The following is a 21042-nucleotide window of genomic DNA, read 5'->3' as shown; positions in this document are numbered from 1 at the left end:
AGCCAGGCCATGGTAAGAGCCACACGGGCAGCTATAGGGGGCCACGGTGTGGACCCTCCACCTACCCGGGGTGGGGACATGGGCTGGGGAGGCTGCTCGGGCCCCCCACACCATGAGCAGGTGGAGGGTCTCCTGCAGCTCCCCACAGCTGCCTATGTGGCTCTTACCATGGCCTGGCTGCAGCTCTGAGGCCCTGCCCCTTGGCCGAAACTGGGTCGGGATAAGAGCTATGTGGGCAGCTGTGGGGAGTCAGTGTCTGGACCCTGCACCTGCCCAAGGCTGGGCAGGGAGCCTGCCCAGGGAGCCTGGGAGGCAAACACCCTACCCCCCAAATAGGGTGTCATGACCCCAGGAGGGGAGACCTAAGCCCACCCCAGCCCTGGTGCCCTGGGTGCAGGAGAGGGCCAAGGGCTTCTGCCCTGGGCAGGGGGCATGTAACCTTAGTCCCCCTTCCCAGAGCTGAAGCTCTCAGGCTTCAGCCCCGGGCAGTGGGACTTTGGCTTTGGCTTCAGCCCCGGGCGGTGGGGCTTGGGCTTGGGCCCTAGGCCCCAGCAAGTCTAACACCCGCCTTGGCGACCCCGTTAAAATGGGATCGCGACCCACTTTGGGGTCCTGACCCACAGTTTGAGAAACCCTGTACTAGAGCAATGTGTAAAACTTTAAATTTGTGAATACCTGGAGAATGAAGGGGGTAATCACTAGCAGCCAGTATGGATTTACCAAGAACAAATCATGCCAAACCAGCTTGATTTCTTTCCTTGACAGGGTAACTGGTTTGGAGAATGGGGGAATGTGGACTTCAGCAAGGCTTTTGACACAGTCCTATATGACATTCTGATAAGTAAGCTGGAGAAATGTGAGCTTGGCAGAACTACCATTAGGTGGATGCATAACTGGTTAAAAAACTGCAAACAAGGAGTAACTATCAATGGAACAATGTCAGATTGGAGGGAGGTCTCAGGTGCGGTTCTACAGGGATCTGTTCTGGGTCCGATGTTATTTAACATCTTTATTAAAGACCTGGATGTAGGAACAGAAAGCAGACTGATCAAGTTTGCAGATGACACAAAGCTGGGTGGGGCTGCCAGCACTTTGGAGGATAGATCTAAAATACAAAGCGTTCTTGATAAATTGGAGAACTGAGCTATAGACAACAAAATGAAATTCAACAAAGACAAATGTAAGGTGCTACCCTTAGAGAAGAAAAAACAAATGCACCAATACAGAGTGGGGATAACTGGCTTGGCAGTAGCACTGTTGAGAAGGATCTGGGAGTTGTGGTGAATCACAACCTCAACATGAATCAGCAGTTTGATGCTGTTGCAAAAAAAAAAAAAAAAAAGCAAATGCAATTTTAGGTTGCATGAACAGAGGCATAGCATGAAAGTCACGAGAGGTGATCCTACCGCTCTACTTGGTGCTGGTTAGGCTTCAGCTGGAGTATGTGTCCAATTTTGGTCACCAATGTATAGAAAGGATGTGGAGAAACTGGAAAGGATCCAGAGGTGAGCAACCAATATGATCAAAGGGATGGAATGCAGCCATACGAGCAAAGGCTGAAGGAAGTGGGTATGTTTAGTTTGGAAAAGAAGAGAGTGAGGGGGGACATGATAGCTGTCTTCAAATACGTGACAGGCTGCCATAAAAAAGATGGAGAAATGTTCTTCTCTTTTGCCACAGAGGGCAGGACAAGAGGCAACAGGTTCAAACTACAGCCCAGCAGATTTAGATTAAATCTCAGGGAAAGCTTCCTACCTGTCGGAACAGTAGGGCAATGGAACAGATGCCTCGGGAGGCTGTGGACACTCCTTCACTGGCGGTTTTCAAAAGGAGGCTGGAGCCATCTGCCTTGCATGGTTTAGACACAAGAAATCCTGCATCTCGGAAGGGGTTTAGACTAGATGACCATTGTGGTTAGGGTGACCAGACAGCAAGTGTGAAAAATCGGGATGGGGTGGAGGGTAATAGGAGCCTATATAAGAAAAAGACCCCAAAATCGGGACTGTCCCTATAAAATCGGGACATCTGGTCACCCTAGTTGTGGTCCCTTCTAACCCTATGATTCTAAGTCTACACAGCAATGAGAGTCCTGCACACCCAAGTCGGCTGTCACGGGCCAGTCGCTGGCTTTTCTTTGCTGTATAGACATACCCTGTGATCTCGACTATTGCAACATCTTTTTCTCTGGCCTTGACAAATGCAATCTTGCCTCGCTCATATCTTTCAGAATGCTGCTGCAAAGATCATTCTCCTAGACTGTTGCTTTGGTTATGTCTCTCCTCCTTTTGCATCCGTCCATTGGCTTCCCCTTCTCTATCACATCAAACATAAACTGCTTGTCTTCACATTCAGTGCCCTTCATGGCCTGTCCCCACCCTACCTAGCATCTCTAGTGTAACCCATGTTTCCCATGGGAGCTCCTTCCGCAATGGATTCCCTGGGTACCCACTGCTGCAGAGGCAGACTGAGGCAACAGCGCAGTGGTTAGGCACCCCACGTGTACAGGCTGAGGACATTGCAAACAGGGCTGGTGATTTGCTAAGAGAAGGGGAAATGAGAGTGGAATTAATACAACAGAGCCACTTAAACCGAGAGCTGCTTAGAGAAGTGGTTTGCACTAATCCATTTATGTCTCTCTGTTCTTCAGAAGTGGTTTAAGAGGATTATGGCTCAATAGCCCACTCCTCACCCTGTCCATCACCACTACCCTGCAGGCCATCAGACACCCATGTGCTGCCGAGTTAGGGGAGGGCTGGTTGGAGGGGTCCTGGCACATCTCTTGGGCACTGGATTGGTCAGAGAGCGGAGCCCCAGAAGCAGGCCTTTCCTTGCTCTGCCCTCTTGGAGCAGCTGTGCTACTGCTCTGGGCCGTGCGATAGCAGTGAGCCACAGCTCTCTGTCCCCTCCCTCTCACTGCTCGAGTACTCCGCCTGCAGCATGGCTACTCCCTCCCCAGTAGGCGGAAATGCCTTCAGCTGGAATTGAAACAAAACTGCAGTCTCCTCTAGTGGAATACCCAGACCCACATGATAGGAATGGGGCTTGGAGCATTGCTTGGTGCCACTCAGTGAAGGAATGTGTTGAAGGAAGCCAGTGGCTGCAGTATGGCCCAGTGAAGCACACTGCGAAGGAGGAGGGCAATGAGCAGGATCCCACTTTCTCTAGCGTGGTGAGGAACAAAATACTCCAGGAAGAGGGAAGAATGAGTGTGTCACTGCCAGAGCCTGGCCAAGCAGTGCCCAGGTGGAGGGAGCCCACTCCTCACCCTGTCCATCACCACCACCCGTCTGATGGCCTGCAGGGTGGTGGTGATGGACAGGGTGAGGAGTGGGCTATTGAGCCGTAATCCTCTTAAACTACTTCTGAAGAACAGAGACATAAATGGATTAGTGCAAACCACTTCTCTAAGCAGGTGTCGGTTTAAGTGGCTCTGTTGTATTAATTCCACTCTCATTTCCCCTTCTCTTAGCAAATCACCAGCCCTGTTTGCAATGTCCTCAGCCTGTACACGTGGGGTGCCTAACCACTGCGCTGTTGCCTCAGTCTGCCTCTGCAGCAGTGGGTACCCAGGGAATCCATTGCGGAAGGAGCTTCCACTGAGACAGAGATTCGTTCGCTTAAGCTGCCATTACCCTGCAGTGTTTAATTATACAGTCACCTACAGCATAACTGCTTTTTGGGACTCTCTTATTCCCAGTGACCCTACCATGGAACTCACCCCACTGCAATCCTCTCTGTTACGGTTCTTATGCCTGGCTGGCCACTGGCTCTCTTGGCGTGTCTTCCCTTCCCGGGACTGTGACTCACTCTGTGGTGCTCTATCTGTTGGTTTGGTCTCTTGTTTTGTTGTTTGTTTAATCATTTTTGAATGAGAAGAAACCCAACAGTTCTGGAGCATGGACCAAGCAGGAATCCAAAAGCTTGGTCTGCATTACACCTCACCATAGAAACCTTGGGTATGGCTAGCACCTACAGATTCCTTCCTTCTTTTCTTTTCTTTTTTTCTTTAAAGAAGGTTAAATGTAGTATAATCCTCGGAAGAGAGCAACTCCTGTTGTAAAACTTGGTGTCCAGCATAAAAATTAACCAGCACTTTTACTAAATCAAGACCATTCTGCAAGAAACAAATAATGAGGTGTCAGCACCCTCTGTCTGGAGGGAGAGAAAGAGCTGGGTCCTTACTAAAACAGCTTCCTACCTTCTGATTGGTACACTAGAAAGAGAACATTTACACAGGCTCATCCTCGTAACACAGAACAAGGGTTCATTGTGGGGGGGGGGAATCACTGCATCACCAAATGCACAGAGGGAGAAAGGGAGCAAGTCTGTAAAGAAGGGAGAATGTCCTGACAAAGAGCGTCTGGCTGGTGAGTGTCTCCTGGCCCATAGCCCTTGCTTTGACAGTGTCTTCGGGACGGTTGTGCAAAGCAGCTGCCAATGGCTCCTCACACAATGGAAATGACATTGACTTTGAGCTTTGTCAGGGTGAAACAAAGATTTCAGCTCCTTTGCCCACAAGTTTATTTGTGCAAATAGCAAAATCCCTTCCCCAGCCTCTGTGGCTGGGCTGAGACTGGGGGAAAGAGTAGTCGAGTCCCTTGGGGGAAGCTTTCCCTAGGAAACAGGATCGTTTTACAGCTGAGTCAGAGCTTTTGACACAGGGTGCGCTATAAGAGACGGTGGGTCTGAGTCGCCTTCCCTGACTGTACTTGGTTTTCTGATGCTCAGCAGCCAGCCAGCCTGCCCTGTTCAGGCAAGAGGCTTTCAGTCCACATCCTGCGTGCTGATTTTTTTTCTCATCCTGATTTCCTACTTAGTTAATTCAGCAGGGATTCTCTCTCCCCCCCCCCCCCCCCCCCCCGTTTGCCGCCTCTGAGGCGATGACAGCATCGAGAATATCTTATTTGGAGTTAATCATCCCCTAGACAGAAGGGTCTGGGTAAGCAGCAGCGGGGGCACTGGACTGCAGGGCCTAGGAGAGGCCCAAGGTGAAGCGAAGTCTTGGAGATCTCTCAATTTTAGAAAGGCAATTCCATTTCACGGAGGATTTCGAACTTTGGTTTAATTAGGAACAAAACCCAAAAATGTTTAGATTCTCCAGATGGGAATGGTGCCCCACCTCCGGGCTGTCTGGCTGGTGGGCTGTGGACCTGGGAGCCCAGGGTCCCCAACAGCCCACCAGGCAGGCTGCAGAGGACCCAGGTGGGCAAGTTGGCAGAAAACCAGGTAGGCTTCCATCAGAGCCCTGCCCGAATTCCATCCAACCTTCAGCAAAATCAAACTGTCCGTGGTTTTGTCAGAAATTTTCTAACCAGCTCTACTCTGATGTGACTGTTGTGGCATGTTTGATATCACTCAGATTCAGCACCTTTGGAGGATGTATTTGCTCTCTCTAATTCAGTGAAAGAAATGTCTCCTGCTGGCAGAGTGAACAGGAACTCCTGCTTCCTCTCAGCTCCCTGCCCAGGTCCCAGAGCCAGCTAGATTGGATTGCAGGCCTAAAACAAAACTTCTTAATACAAGAGATGAATCCTCGCTGCTAAAGCAATGAATCCTGCACAAACTGTCAGGCTGGCCCATTTGCATTGTACGATTACAGTAAGCATCGCTTAGAAAGATCGGCACTCAGCGTCTACGATGCCTTGTCTGCCAGCAGCAGCCTGCCCTTTGCTGCTGTTTGGAGAGCAGCACTCTGCTTTGAGCGCGCTCTTAGCCAGGTGTTCCCCTCTGCACATGCAGATGTGTTAGCACCTCCCGTATGCTTGGTTAGTGTTTCAAAAAACATGCTCTGCATTTTTAACCAGTTTTTATGAGGCCTTGTGGGTTATTGTTATAAAGCACCAGGTGCATTTATAGGATGCAAATAATGAGAAGCCAAACACACTATAGCTCCTATTTCGCTCCCACACATGTGTATGTATTAGCTCTTGTGTGCCACTGCCTAATCACCTCTTTCCTCTTCTTCCTGTAGTGGCTGAAGGATCCTGGCCCTCGTAATGAGAAGAGGACCCTCTTCTGTGACATGGTGTGTTTTCTGTTCATTACTCCCCTGGCGGCAATCTCGGGCTGGCTGTGTCTCCGTGGTGCCCAGGATCACTTGCAATTCAACAGCCGGCTGGAAGCCATCGGACTGATAGCACTTACTATTGCACTTTTTACTATCTACGTCCTTTGGACACTGGTGAGTGAACAGCAACAGGCAATAGATGCCAAGTGCCACCCAGTGCCTGAGCCCAGGGCCTGTTACATTTAAAGGGGTTTCTCAGTTACAGGAATTCAAATCAGAGTATCCCAGGAGGATAGTTTATGTTCCCAGAGCTCAGTCATGGCTGTGTCTGCACTTCCTCCATAGCTGCCCAGCCCTTAGTCCATATCAAGGGGCAAATATTTGGCTGTTCCCATTAAATACAAATAAATGAAAGTTTAAAATGTAACCTGCTGAGGTCAATGACACTTGAAAACGAGTTTCTGCCCGTGCATGCGAATTCACTGCACATCATCAGGAACGTCTGCAGATGGACATTAGGGCAACATGCCCTTTTGGTGTAGTGTGTGCAGTGTGGGATGTAGAAGTGGACAGACTAAGCCTGACATTAGCATGGGGACCGGTGTGGTTAGCGAGCATGGGGAGAGGAGTAAGAAGCCCAGCTGTTCTTTGTCTTCCTGTTTTCAATTAAAAATCCCCGAATCTTGGCACTATGGTAAAAACAATACTGTGGATAAAATATTGTCTGAGACACCCAAAGACCATAGGAGTCTGCACTCCTGTCAGCCTGGTCAAGGCTCTATAAAAGATATCAGTGAGGTATAGTCAGGCTCTGTCCAAGAGCAGCACTGTTATGGCGAAGAGGGAAAAGGAGCACTAGCCTTTAGAATGGTTTGTGGGACTCCTCTTGGAGATCAGCTGGGGTCACTGAAATTCCAGTAGGAAGCTATCAAAAGGATTTCTTCAAAGCTCTGAGAAAATGGCCAGGGGCCACAAAGTGGTCTGTTTAAAAGTCAGACTCCAGCCAAGCTGGAGGAGACCTGCCCTCCTCTTCTCACTTGAAAAATTGTAACAGTAAGTTTCTTGTAGCAGAGCAGTCATTTCTTCTTCCATTGTAGGTGTGTGTGCTCGCCACATGCACCGGTGCTGGAAGTTTTTTCCTCATTGGTATCCGTAGGGGACCGGCTCTGGCACCCTCTAGAGTGGCGCGCGTATGCACTGGTATAAGAGGCGCTGCCAGCCCCGTCCCTCCCTCAGTTCCTTCTTACTGCCAGTGTCAGTGGTGGAACGCTCCCCTTGCTCTATCAAGTGGCTCTCTTTCAGTGAATAAATTTGTTAGTCTCTAAGGTGCCACAAGTACTCCTGTTATTTTTGAGGATACAGACTAACACGGCTGCTACTCTGAAACCTCTCTTTCAGTGGTTGTTTGAACTTTTATTGTGTAAATAGTTGTAGAAAGGTGTTAGTGTATTTAGTTATTCATAGTCCCCCGAGGGACTGAGCCCAGGGACAGGGCATGTCCCGCTCCCCAGGCTTCAAGCTGTGCAATTACTGTAAGAAACCTATCCTTTGTATTTGCAAAGGATTCAAGCTTTGGACCAGAAAGGAGAGAGACATCAGGCTCCATGCACTCCTCATGACATCTGCTCTTGCACCACCCTCGGAGCTTGCACATTTGGACTCGGTGCGAGTACTTTGGCATTGACAAGAAGTGTGCCCCCAGCACTGGCTGCCTCGCGACGCCGGTCCTTGTCACCGGTACGGGACAAAAGGCACAAGGAAGGGACACTCCCCAGGGTCCCGTAAGGGTAAAGATAAGGGAAAAGAGGAGCCTGGACCGAATTGGGCCATCTCGCCATCACCAGAGCGTAGCCAGGTGGCAGCCTTGCCTATTGGGCTTAGTCCACCCCGCAACCTGCCTCCTACCCCAGGGAGTGGTAGAGGCGTGTGGTACCTCATGGTTCCGTCCACCCCAGAAGCCTTTTAAGCGGCAAAAGACATCTTCTCTCTCCCGGTGCCGCCTATTCCTCAGGAAGAAAGGCTTAAGGACCCCTCCTGCCCACCCGTTTCTGAGGGAAAGCCCTCAATAGCACCCCTGCAGAAGTCACCCCCGCGGCACCGTACCCGGGCCCACTTGCCAGGACCAGAGCCGCGTCCCAAATCACAGACCCGCGGCTACTCAGCAGGTTCCCGGCGATCGCTGAGCTCCAGGCACCGATCTCCGGGATCCACACATCGATCACCAGATCTGCGGGACCGGGCCACAGAGGTGCGCCACCGGTCCCCAGAACTCTGGCAGCGGTCACCCGAAAGGTGCCACTCCCTGGTTCACAGGTGCCGCTCACCAGAGCCTCAGCACTCCCCACCCGGAGTCTCAACACCGCTCTTTGAAGAGACACTGGTTTCCACAGCCCCAGGGACAGTCACCGGAGCCCCATCGCCGGTCACCGGACCATTGCCGGTCACCGGAATCCAGACGTCAGTCACCGGAGCATCGTAGACAATCTCCGCACTCCCGATCCCGGTCACTGGAGCCTGCGCACCGTTCCTGAAGCGGGTGGCGTCGTTCTCCAGATTATTACCAGGCATATGAGCAGTGCTGCTGATTGCCGGATATGCGACATAGCTCAGCGCGGTCCCGATACCACTGCCCAATTGGCAGGCACAAGACCGCCAGACATAGTGGGGAAGCCTACCCTATGGTGGCGCCACCGTGGTCACCAGAGGAAGACTGTTCCTCCTTGGGTTATGAGAGTAAGGAATTGATGGCCCCCAAGGGACCACCTGCACAGCAAGCAGGTTCTTCCCAGAGCCAACCGGCAGGCATGCGGCCGCAGGGTCAGTGGCCTGGGCCCTGGCAAGTCTATAACCCATGGGCAATTCCCCAGGCTGGGGGACCTCAGGCCCAGCGCTCAGTCTTAGGGGCACTGGAAGAACCTTCAGCCTTAGTGTCTCGACCGGCCACGGGCTCGGACGTCACATCGGTCCAAGGGGCCCAAGAGCTACTTCCTCCAGTGGACGTGGTTCCCCAGGCAGGGGACATAGAACCCGCCCCTCTTCCTGGGCTGGCCGCCGCCGCCTCATTGCCTGATGAGGCAGTAGCTGGCCCGTTGCAGACTGTGCCTCAGGACGATGTCAAAGCCCACCAGGAGCTGCTTAAACGGGTGGCAGCCAACCTGGGACTGCAGGCGGAGGAGATGTCCGAACCCACGGACTCCCTATTTGATGTCTTGCGGCAGCGCCCCGGAAAAGGTGGCTCTATCCATGCACGATGGGGTAGTAAAAATTGTAAAAGCCCTGTGGCAGACCCAGGGCCGGTGCAAGGATATTTCGTGCCCTAGGCAAAACTTCCACCTTGCACCCCCCCCTCCGGCCTGGGGAGCCAGGGCCGCCCTAGCTATTTTGGTGCCCTACGCAGCCCCAGGCCTCCGCGGGGGGGCTGGTCCCAGGCCTACGGGGGGGAGGGAGGCTGGCCACTTCCTGCGGGAAGTCGAGTGACCCAGCCCCAGCCTGCTCCGCTCTCCTGGCTCCCAGCCGCGCTGCCGGCGAGTGCAGGGGGGCGGTTCCCCCCTCCCGCCAAGCCTGGGAGCCAGGGGAGCGGAGCAGGCTGGGGCCGGGTCATTCCACTTCCCAGGAAGTAGTCAGCCCCCCATCCCCCACGGAGACCTGGGGCCCGGCCCCCCCCCCCGCGGAGGCCTGGGGCCCGGCCCCCCCCGCGGAGGCCTGGGGCCCCAGCCTGCTCTGCTCCCTTGGCTCCCAGGCTTGGGGGGAGGAGGGAGGAGGGAACCGCCCCCCCAGGACTTGCGGCTGGGGCCGGGTTGCTCCACTTACCATGCGGTGAGTGCAGGGTCGGGCCTGGCTGCAATCTTCAGGGGAGTGGGGGCAGGGCTGGGGCGGAGCCGGGGGCAGGAAGAGGTGGGGTTGGGGCGGAGCAGGGGCGGGGCCATGGGGAAGAGCCGGAGAGCCCCCCCACGGCAGCTCCCCCTGCGGCAGCTCCCAGCTCTGCGGTGCCCCCCCTCCGCCCGGGCAGCTCCCCCCCCCTCCGCCCGGGCAGCTCCCCCTGCAGCAGCTCCCCGCCCCAGCTCACCTCCACTCTGCCTTCTCCCCTGAGCACGCCAGCACCGCTCCACTTCTCCCGCCTCCAGGCTTGCCGCGCCAAACACCTGATTGGCGCAGCAAGCCTGGGAGGGGAGGAGAATTAGAGCAGGAGCGGCGTGCTCAGGGGAGAAGGCGGAGCGGAGGTGAGTTGGGGCGGGGAGCGGTTCCCCTGCATGCCCTCCCCGCTCCCTCCTACCCCAGCTCACCTCCACTCCACCGCCTCCCCTCAGCGTGCTTTTTGGCGCCCCCAACCACTTGGCACCCTAGGCGGCCGCCTAGTTCGCCTAGTGGTTGCACCGGCCCTGGGTAGACCCCATCATCTCTGCCACCCATTTCTAAGAGGGCAGAGTGCAAATACTACGTTTCTGCAAAGGGGTTTGAGTACCTATATACACAGCCCTCTCCCGGGTCTCTGGTGGTCACGGCTGCCAACGAGCGCAACAGGCAGGGGCAGCCCAGATCGACCCAAAAAAATCAAGATGCCAAACGACTTGATCTGTAGGGCAGGAAAATTTATTCTACAGCCAGCCTACAGCTTCGCATCGCAATCCACCAGGCTCTGCTCGGCAGGTATCATTTCAGTGTATGGCAGTTCACGGCCAAGTTTGCTGATTCACTCCCGCAGGACACCAAATGGAAGTTCGATGCCATACTAGAGGAGGGCAGGGCAATTGCAAGAGTCTCCCTCCAGGCTACCTCAGACGCGGCAGACTCTGCAGCCAGAGCGATGGCCTCTGCGGTGGCCATGAGAAGGGCATCATGTCTTCAATCATCCAGTCTGTTGGCAGAAGTCCAACAGTCCATTCAGGACCTCCCGTTCAACGGCTCGGCCCTGTTTGCTGAACAAACGGACAGCAGATTACACGGCCTAAAAGACTCAAGGGCCACTCTTTGCTCGCTGGGCCTGTACACTCCGGCCCATGCTAGAAAGAGATTTAAACCTCAGCAAATGCAGAGGTTCATGGGCCAGACCAGAATGGAACTGTACTGCAGAAAGAGATGGGGATATAGGCGTCGCCAAGGCCAATCACCTGCAGTGGGGCCGCATTTGGGCTCGAGCCGTGCCCCTCACAAAAACAGGCAATCATTGTGAGGGGACATTCGAGGGCGACCTCCCAGCCTGCAACCAGGATCTGTCTCACTCTTTATTTTCCCACCATTTGTTACCTTTCCTCCCCGCTTGGACCTCCATAACTACAGACCGCTGGGTCCTCAATACAGTGGCAGCGGAGTATATCCTCCAATTTTGTTCTATCCCCCCTTCCAACACCCTTCCCCGTCCCTCCTCAGGGACCCGTCTCACGAGCAATTGCTCGCCCAGAAGGTGCAAGCCCTCCTGTGTCTGGGGGCAGTGGAGGCAGTTCCAGCAGAATGAAGAGGGAAAGGTTTTTACTCCAGGTACTTTCCCATTTCGAAGGCCAAAGGAGGGCTACGGCCATCCTGGACCTGCGAGACCTCAACAAATATCTCAAGAAGTTGATGTTTCGCATGGTCTCCCTGGCCTCCATCATCCCCTCCCTGGATCCTGGAGACTGGTATGCCACCCTCGACCTAAAAGACACTTACTTTCACACCTCAAAATTTCCCGGACACAAGAGATTTCTATGTTTTGTGGTCGGTCAGACACATTACCAGTTCGCAGTGCTCCCATTCGGCCTAGCAACAGCACCAAGAGTGTTTAGAAAGTGCATGGCAGTGGTTGCAGCTTACCTCAGACATCGGGGGGTCCAGATCGATCCCTGGCTGGATGACTGGCTCATCAAGGGTGACTTCCACAAGCAGATGCAGTGCAGTATCGAGGTGTTGCAAGCCACTTGTCATGCCCTGGGCCTGTTGATAAACAAACAAAAATCAACATTGGTCCCTGCTCAGAGGATAGAGTTCATCGGAGCAGTCCTCGACTCTACCCAAGCCAGAAGTGCTTACCACAAACCAGGTTCAGAGCAATGTCAGATCTGACTGCCCAAGTCATCGCACACCCAGTCATCACAGCTCAGGTCTGTCTCAGACCCCTAGGGCACATGGCTGCGTGCACCTACATAGTCCAGCATCAAAGACTGTGGCTGAGGTCCCTTCAAACGTGGTTGTCATTCCACAGCCAGACACCCCTTGGAGGGGTTCCTCACGATCCTGGCCCAGTTACTCACCTCCCTCCAATGGTGGTGCAACCCGAATCTGTTGATGGAAGGGGTTCCATTCGCGGCTCCATGGCCCACAGTGTCCCTGGTGTTGGATGCGTCCAACCTCGGCTGGGGAGCGCACCGTGGTGCCCTCAAAACAAAAGGTCACGGGAGGAGCTGTCGCTTCACATAAAGGTCAGAAAGCTCAGGGCCATTTGCCTGGTGTGTGAAGTGTTTCTTCCCCCATCTATCTGGTCGAGTGTAACGATGTAAATAGCCGTTAAAAAAAGTAAACGTTTAAACTTTTAAAATTGTACCAGTTAAATGTTTAACCATTAGGCTCCACTGCTGTCCCACGCACCCGGGATCCTGGCTGCGCCGCATTCCCCACGCAGAGCCCTGGGCGCGGGGCCGGCAGCCAGAACGCTGGGGCACAGGTTGGCAGCCAGCCGAGACCCTGGGCACAGGAGGCCAACAGCCAGGGTGCTGGGGGCCGGCAGTGGAGTCCCGCAGCAGTTTAAACGTTAACCGGAATACCTTACCGATAAGACTGATGCTTATCGGTTAACCATTTAACATTTTACATCCCAAGTCAAGTGGTGCAGGTACTGACAGACAACGCGGCCTCCATGTTCTATGTCAACATACAAAGGGGGAGCAAGGAAGCCCTTCGCCTGTGGGACTTCTGCATCCAGCACACTATCCACCTGGAAGCCTCGAACCTCCCTGGTGTCCGGAACACGCTGGTGGATCGCCTCAGCAGGTCCTTCTTCTCTCACTACGAGTGGTCCCTCCACTCAGAGGTTGCCCAGATGCTCTTCCAGAGATGGGGAGCTCCCCAAGTGGACCTGTTTGCCAGCAGACAGTACAGGAAATGCCACCAATTCTGTTCACTACAAGGCCTCGACAGCAGCTCGCTGTCGGGTGCCTTCCTTCTGTCATGGTCAGAGGGTCTCATGTATGCCTTTCCACCAGACCTGCTAATCAGCAGGGGTCCTTTCCAAGATCAAGAGGGATCAGGCACAAGTCATTATGATCGAACCGGCCTGGCCTCGCGAGCATTGGTTCGGCACTCTCATGGCAGCCACATGGACTCTTCCCGGCCATCCGGACCTGCTCTCTCAGTATCACAGACAGTTGCTGCACCCGAACCTCACTTCTCTCCACCTCACAGCATGAATGCTGCGTGGCTGAGCCCCAAGGAGCAGGCCTGCTCCCATCAGGTTCTTCTGGAAAGTAGAAAGTCCTTCACTAGAGCCATCTACCACATGCATCCGACGAAGTGGGTATTCACCCACGAAAGCTTATGCTCCAATACATCTGTTACTCTATAAGGTGCCACAGGACTCTTTGTCGCTTTTTACAGATTCAGACTAACACGGCTACCCCTCTGATACTTGACTACCTTGCGAAGTGGAAACACTTCTCTTGCTAGGCTTTGGAGCGGAATATTTCCCGTTAGTGTCTCTTTACAATCCATCCTGGACTATCTCCTGCATCTAAAGCGCCAGGGCCTTGCCTTTTCATCGATCAAGATGCACTTGGCAGCCATATCAGCCTTTCATCCGCACGTCCAGGGAAGATCAGTATGCTCACATAAGAAGATCAGGTTCCTCAAGGGCCTCAAGAGGCTGTTTCCTCTGGTCCGGGATCTGATTCCCCAATGGGATCTCAATCTAGTCCTTTCCAGGCTTACTGGTCCTCCATTCGAGCCTCTTGCTCTCTCTCTCACACCTGTCATGGAAGGTCGCATTCCTTCGGCGAGGCGAGTCTCCGAGATTAAAGCCCTCACTTCGGAGCCTCCGTATACGGTGTTCTACAAGGACAAGGTGCAGCTGCGACCCTATCCTGCCGAAGGTGGCGTCGCACTTCCATGTCCATCAGGATATCTTCCTCTCAGTGTCCTGACCCAAGCCTCACAAGACCAACGAGGACAGACACCTGCACACTCTAGATGTCAGGCGTGCCTTGGCTTTCTACTTGGAGTGCATCCAGCCCTTCCACAGATCAACTCAGCTCTTTATTGCAATAGCTGACAGGATGAAGGGTCGTCTGGTGTCTTTTCAGAGGATTTCAAACTGGATCACCACCTGCATCCGCACTTGTTGCGAGTTGGCGCAGGCTGTACCTCCACAGATAGTGAAGACTCACTCGCCTAGCGCTCAGGTGTCTTCGGCTGCCTTCCTGGTGCATGTTCCTATCCAGGACATCTGCAGGGCTGCCACATGATCTTCGGTACATACGTTCACCACGCACTACACCATTACCCAGCAGGCCAGAGATGACGCTGGATTTGGCAAAGCTGTGTTGCAGTCGACACGGCCATGAACTCCTGCCCGCCTCCAGAGGTACTGCTTGGGAGTCACCTACAATGGAATGGACATGAGCAATCATTGAAGAAGAAAAAACGGTTACTAATCTTTCATAACTGTTCTTCAAGATGTATTGCTTATGTCCGTTCCATGACCCACGGTCCTTCGCCGCTGTCGGAGTTCTGACTAGAAGGAACTGAGGGAGGGAGGGGGCCGGCAGTGCCCCTTATACCAGCGCATACGCATTCCACTCCAGAGGGCGCCAGAGCTGGTCCCCTACTGATACCACTGAGGAAAAAACTACCGGCACCAGTGCATGTGTTGAGCACACACACCTACAATGGAATGGACACGAGCAACACATCTCGAAGAACAACAGTTACGAAAGGTTAGTAACCATTTTTTCTTACTCACAGTACGCAGAGTTCTCTGTTATAGCAGAGCAGCCCAGCAATACTGCCTTAAAATTGTCTGTCACTGCCTTGTAGTTAACAAGGCACCATAGACTACTGGGAATTTCTGGGCTCTCTGCCTCAGCTGTGCATGGGATGCTCAGGGCATTGTTACTGGGAACAGGTTCTTCATGCACGCTCCCCACTTGCCCACCTCCAGGGCATGTTGAAGAAGTCAGTCAGGAGCACATGGCCTGAGAGAGGGGGAAAATCAGTCTGAATTTGACATCTAAAGGCAGTGTCATGTCATGTTTTATCTGTGTGCCCACCCCCACCCCCTCTTTCTGAAACACAAAGAACTGACCAAAGTCTGGGGCATAGTTCCCAGCCTTCTTTGGTTGGAGCCTTCCCCTCCCCACATAGATTGTTGCCCCCCTTCTTCAGTGTTATGCCCCTCACTGTGTTGTGGTTCCTCCGTTTTCTGTCTAGTTTCTCTGTGGGTTTGTGGATGTGGCTCTTTATTTTGTTTTCGTTCTCTCTCTCCATCCCTTTTCCACTCCCCAAACACACACACGCTGTCTCTGCTGCCGTATGGCCAGAAAGGGAGAACATTGGAGGTGGGGAGCAAATAGGCAGGTGATGGTTCACAACTCTGTGGGTAGGCCACGACAAGAGTGTTCCCCTCCCCTTCAGCTTTGGGAACCCCAGGTCTGGTGTGAAAACTTAGCCCAAATTGTGCTGCAGCGTCCTGATTTGAAACAGTTTGTGGAGTCTCATGTCCGTCATCCCAGCCTGCTTCAGGGGTTCTAGTTCCATCCAGCCATATGGCCTGGCAAACTTCAGTTGCCTCACTTCTGGTTCAGGCTGAGTCATGGGCTCAGCTGTGGGAGGAAACGCAGGTCCCTCTGGGAGCAGGAATGTTTTCAGAGGGAAATGAGGAAAGGCTGAAAGCGCAACCGAAGTGTAGTAACTGCAGACAGGAAAACAAGTTACTGCAAGAACTTCAAAAAACAGAGCTTGGGGCCAAGCTCCACCATCGCCTGCCAATTGTAGGGATTTGACCATATGAGATTCACTCATCCTCCTGATCCTGCTATAGACCCGCCTTGCTGAATGTTCCCTCCCAGAATGCCTGGTGGGACGTTCATTCTAACCCCAGATCTGGCGCTCTGCTTAACTCATGCACAGGACTAAGATTCCTGTTGCAGTCCCTTACAGAGACACCCTGTACTTCCATGGTATCTCCATGGATCCTCTCCAGAGGGCACTGGGACTGGTGTAAACCAAATCAAGCAAACTCTGGCCCAGGAATGTGTGCTCTCAGCAAATCCAGCTGGTCTGTATTACTAGTTAGGGACAATGTCTTAAAATAAGAAAACAGAAATCAAGGTCTTGAGTTTACAAACCATCAGTGAAATTCCTCAGCAAAGGCCTGAAGCTCAAGGCCTGAAGAGTTGTGTCCCAGCCACTTCAGGCACAGCTTTGTCTCCCTTAGCTTCAGTGGGCTGTGGAAAGAGTGCAGGGATACATTTTGCAGGGCTCAGGAAAGCAGGTAGTGCTGCCATTGTATCACAGTAGCTGTTCCCAGCATTATCCTCTACTGGGCACAGACATTCACCTCCCATCCATTCTGTGGCAGGCCCAGGCAGCTCAGTAATCAGACTAATACTTTGTTGTCCATCAGGTTTCATTCCGTTATCATTGCCAGCTGTATTCAGAGTGGAGAAGGACCAATCAGAAAGTCCGCTTAATGATTCCGGACTCCAAGAGCCCTCATCCTGTCCAGCATTCCCTGCTCTCCACCAAGCTCATGAAGAAGAATGCAGATGAAACAACTGTGTGAGTTATCCCATGCCAGGTATCCTCCGAATGGGGCAGCTGTGAGCAAGGAGAGGACGAGAGCGGCTTTTGCAGGAATGTCGGCAGAGAAGCGGATTGAATCTTTTTCTGTAGACAAGATGTGTGGAAGCTGCAGCGACCTGGCAAAACAGTCATCCCAACCAAAGGGACTTTGCACTCAGCGAGTACAGTACTTTAGTTTGAGGCAAACAAACAGATGATAAACATTTGGCTGTGAGAGATGGCCCCAAAGGGCTGAGTCCACAGAGACAGAAAGCCATATGTGTTTATCTGCCAGAATTCTTTCTTAAAACTAAATACATTATGTGGAAAAAATCCCTCTATATAGCTATATATAAATATTATTTTTAATGGCCATGCATATTGTGTTTCAGTCCTTTTGTGTTGATATAGACATTGTTCTAAGCTTCAGTATAGAAGCTGGCAGCCTGATCTCACTCGGAGGTTGAATCTGGGCTGTTTCTCAAGATGAGCATATAAAGAACACTTCTCACTGGACATTGCTAAAAGTTCCCGTCTCCTTTGCACTACATGGATTTTCAGATCATCGCAGCAGGTTTTCTCCTTTGTTTTCTGTAGTGGTGGTGGTGTCCTTTTGACAAGGTTGTGTGTGCTTTTAATAATTATTATAATCCCAGAAGGAGTAAAATGACATAATACTGAATGGAGACATTTTGTATTGTAAAATACTGTAATCTTGAAAATTTCACAATCTTTCAGAATATGAAAACTCTCACTTGAAGCTGTGAGCTCATAAAATATGAAATTATCACTTTATCCCTAGGACTCTGCTGTGTTCAGCTGTTGGTATAATATTATTCCTGCTAAACATAACACAGTGATTGACTCTAGGTGCTAAGAGGATATGATCCTAAAAATCACTGCATGGGCCAGAGACAGCCCATTCAGGAGACCCTTATTTGCTTAAAACTACTAAAGGCTAAGAGAGGAGCTGTCGCCACCCCCAAAAGAGCAGAGTTGGGTTCTCATTGGCTAATGTATCCTGTTCATGTTCCCTAAGATCAACATGTACCCTGCTAGAAGTCGGAGATACACTACCATTAGCTCCTGCATGTACCTTACTGGACACGTTCATGTTCTGCAGCCCAAGCAGCAGGTCGGGAAAGCCTTAGGACTCCCTGCATAGTGACCTTCTGTACACACAGCCCCTGGTGCTGCTATTTGGAGAGTCACTGAAATCGCTGCCTGGACCATTGGTGGCCCTAACACAGGTATTTTCCTGGGTTTTCAGGGCTGAATGGGCTCCTGGGTCACTCTCTAGTCCATGGGTCTAGGGCATGGGTTCCTCTTCTTGCCACCTGGTGCATCCAGTTGCCTCTGCAATAAGCTTAGCAAATGCCCTTGACACCTTGCAGTGGAAGATCTGTCAAGGGATTTCCAGCAACTCTTCCTTAATAGCTAGTGTAAATGTTCCTCTTCCTGGCTTTGGCCTTCAGTCCTTGCCTCATCCTCTTCCATCCCCCACTTCTGTGACCCTCAAATAATCCCTCCTCTATTTAATATTCTACTGTACACAGTGCTTTGCTTCCACATCCCAGAACAGATCTAGTCTGCAGGTGTTCTGTAACCATGGTCTAGGCGAATGCAGCCTTGGCAAGTGCTCTAATTCTAGAGAGCGATTTCGGAGAGCAATATTCTGAGATCCAAATACTGCAACTATTAAGGGAAATAACAAAGAGTAGGCAGGCTTGAATTGTAGCCCTATACTTGCATCCATGCACCATGATTCTGGGACTCGAGTCGCTGAACCCAGAGATGGAATTTCGCTTGGATAGCACAGTTCTGGGCCTTAGTCCCGTAGTTCCCAAATTGCTGGATTCTAAATCCAACCTCCCCTTTTCCGTGTTCTCTCCTGCCTGGCTGAGCTGGATCCTTTCGCCAGAGCGGCCCCTCTCCCCTCCCTTTCGGTTTGGATCAAATTAAAAAAATCCTTGATGGGCAATGCTTGCCTAACTGACCATGCGAAATGCTCAGCTCTCTCTACTGGGGTCGATGGTTCCATGTGGCCAGGGCTTTGCTGTGTGGCAGGCTTCCCTCCTGTGTCTGCCTGGCACTATTCATTTGTGATTGGGCGGTAGGTTGCTGTGGAACGTCTTTCCCTTTTTTCTCCCAGGGTTCTCTGCAGGTTTGTGCATGTTCCCATCACTGATTGAGGGAAAGTCTCTTCTCTCGTCTGATAGCTGAGCAAGTGTGCCTTGTTCCTGGGTACCTGGGACAATAGTTCTCTCCTTTGTCACATCCATACAGGACAGAGGGTTTGCTCCCCTCTTCCCACTGCTGCCTTTCTCCCCAACTTCCTGGGAAGGCCCTTGTCTCTTCCCTTCTGCTGGTTATCCTTCATTCTAGGAGCAGCCTTCCCTTACCCCTTCAGTTCAATCTAGACTCTCCAAGGAGGCTGGCATCCCCTACTGAATTCCTTCCAGCCCTGTGAGACATGAAAGGCTCCTTCAGCAGAGGTGCAATCTGAGGGACTAGTGGGTGGCTGCACAACAGTAATCAAAATCCTGTTAGCGTTTGTGTGAAATCACGAGGAGCCCATTCAGACTCCTGGCAGCTCCTGAATGCAGCTGCAGGCTGCTCCACAGGTTTGGCCAGGTCTCTCTAGTGCTTTCCAAGAGCCACCGGAACTCACTGACACTGGCTGCTGGGTTCTTGGAAAAGCACAGCCACACTTCCAGGCTTAACTGCTCTTAAGTAGAAGCTGCCGCCCACTCCTTGCTGTTTTCTGCATTTGTGTGTTGCACATGCTGCTCCATTCCTCCCCGGGGTGTGAGATCTGGTTACAGCCATTCACTGTGAAGACACCCATGTCTTGGGTGCATTTTTCTCCAAATGTGTTCCCTTTTCTTTGACCTCCCCAGATCCAACCAGCCCCTGGGAGGTGGTTCCTATGACACATCTAGCACAGACCTAAGTCTCAAAATTCAGCCCATAGTCATGTGCAGTCATGATAATAGTAATGACTCTAATGTAACCAGTCTTTCAAATAGAAACCCAGCGTTGATACAAGTCTGCAACTGTGAAACCTGGGAGTCCCTCTCTCAGGTGATAGGGGTGGCTGATCCTCTCCCATGGCAGTGTAACTTTATTTTCTCTCTGCATCCTTGTATTGATAGTACTTTCCAAGTAATCTGAGTTGTTGCATGTGCCCCTGTAAAATGGTGATACCCACTTTTGAATCCTCTAGGGCCTCCTCCTTCCCAGCGGAGACATTTAGCTCTTGTGGAGTCTGGAAAATCAGCGTCTCTGCTCTCGCACGTTCTCGTGTCCCGGAGGAAATACACCGTGTGATTATGTAAATAAAAGTGAAACAACTTTTGTGGTGGTTGTGTTGTTATTGGAAGAGGCAGGATGTGCTCAGGGACAAATGCTTGCTGGAAAGAAACAGCCTTCCAGTCTCACTTAGCCAGGCCATGATTATAGAGTACTGCGAAGATTGTCGCAGCCCTGCTTCTGTAAAGCCCCAGCGTTTAGATACCTGCGCTGCTAAGTTACAGCTGAAAGCTGCCTTCTGGCTAAAGGCATGCAAATACAAGCGTCTTCCTCTGCTTCAGAGTCCAAAAAACCACACTTGAGGAAGAAGGCTGTACTGGTCAAAAAACCTCTTCTAAACCAGGTTGAAGTGATGGCAGCTATAAAAAAATGATATAACAAATGGAAGAAAGGGAAAGTTGATAGTAATGACTATAAATCAGAAGTTAGGACTGAAAAGGGACACAAAGAAAAATCTGTGGCCAGCAGAGTTAAGGACAATAAGGAGGAGTTTTTAAAATATATTAGTAACAAAAAGAAACCTGGCAATTATATTGGTCCATTACTAGATGGAAATGGTAAAATTATCAATAATGCAGAAAAGGCAGACATTTTCAATAAATATTTCTGTTCTGTAGCTGGGGGGAAAACATGATATAGTCTCATCATATGGTGGTAACACTCTTTCCCTTGCACTAGTATCTCTGGAGGATGTTAAACAGCAGTTACTGATGTTAGACATTTTGAAATCACTAGGCCTAGACAACTTGCACACAGGAGTTTTAAAAGAGTTTGTGGAGGAGCTCGCTGGATTGTTAATGTTGATTTTCAGTAAGTCTTAGAGCACTGGGGAAGTTCCAGAAGTCTGGAAGAAAGCTAATGTTGTGCCAGGTTTTAAAAAGGGTAACCAGGATGACCTGGGTAGGTATAGGCCTGTCAACCTGATGTCGATTCCAGGCAAGATAATGGAGCAGCTGATACAGGACTCAATTAATAAAGAA

The 21042-nt window shown here is 51.7% G+C and overlaps 1 protein-coding gene across 2 annotated transcripts in view; it reads left to right on the top strand.

Annotated features, from left to right (window-relative positions):
* The window catches only part of MARCHF2 (membrane associated ring-CH-type finger 2), a 65628-nt gene extending 48877 nt beyond the window's left edge, over nt 1-16751 (top strand). Inside the window, exons 3-4 of one of the 2 annotated variants that reach the window (XM_065422285.1) lie at nt 5972-6181; nt 16593-16751. In XM_065422285.1, coding sequence (XP_065278357.1) covers nt 5972-6181; nt 16593-16751 — 369 coding nt within the window. The remainder of the gene's footprint in view (nt 1-5971; nt 6182-16592) is intronic. The other variant, XM_065422286.1, reaches the window with a different exon arrangement.
* Nucleotides 16752-21042: the final 4291 nt, after the last annotated feature.

This window comes from Emys orbicularis, chromosome 24 (assembly GCF_028017835.1).
Source record: "Emys orbicularis isolate rEmyOrb1 chromosome 24, rEmyOrb1.hap1, whole genome shotgun sequence".
Taxonomy (NCBI): domain Eukaryota; kingdom Metazoa; phylum Chordata; order Testudines; family Emydidae; genus Emys; species Emys orbicularis.
The sequence above is the reverse complement of the archived record's forward strand: the minus strand, read 5'-3'. Positions and strand labels throughout refer to the sequence as shown.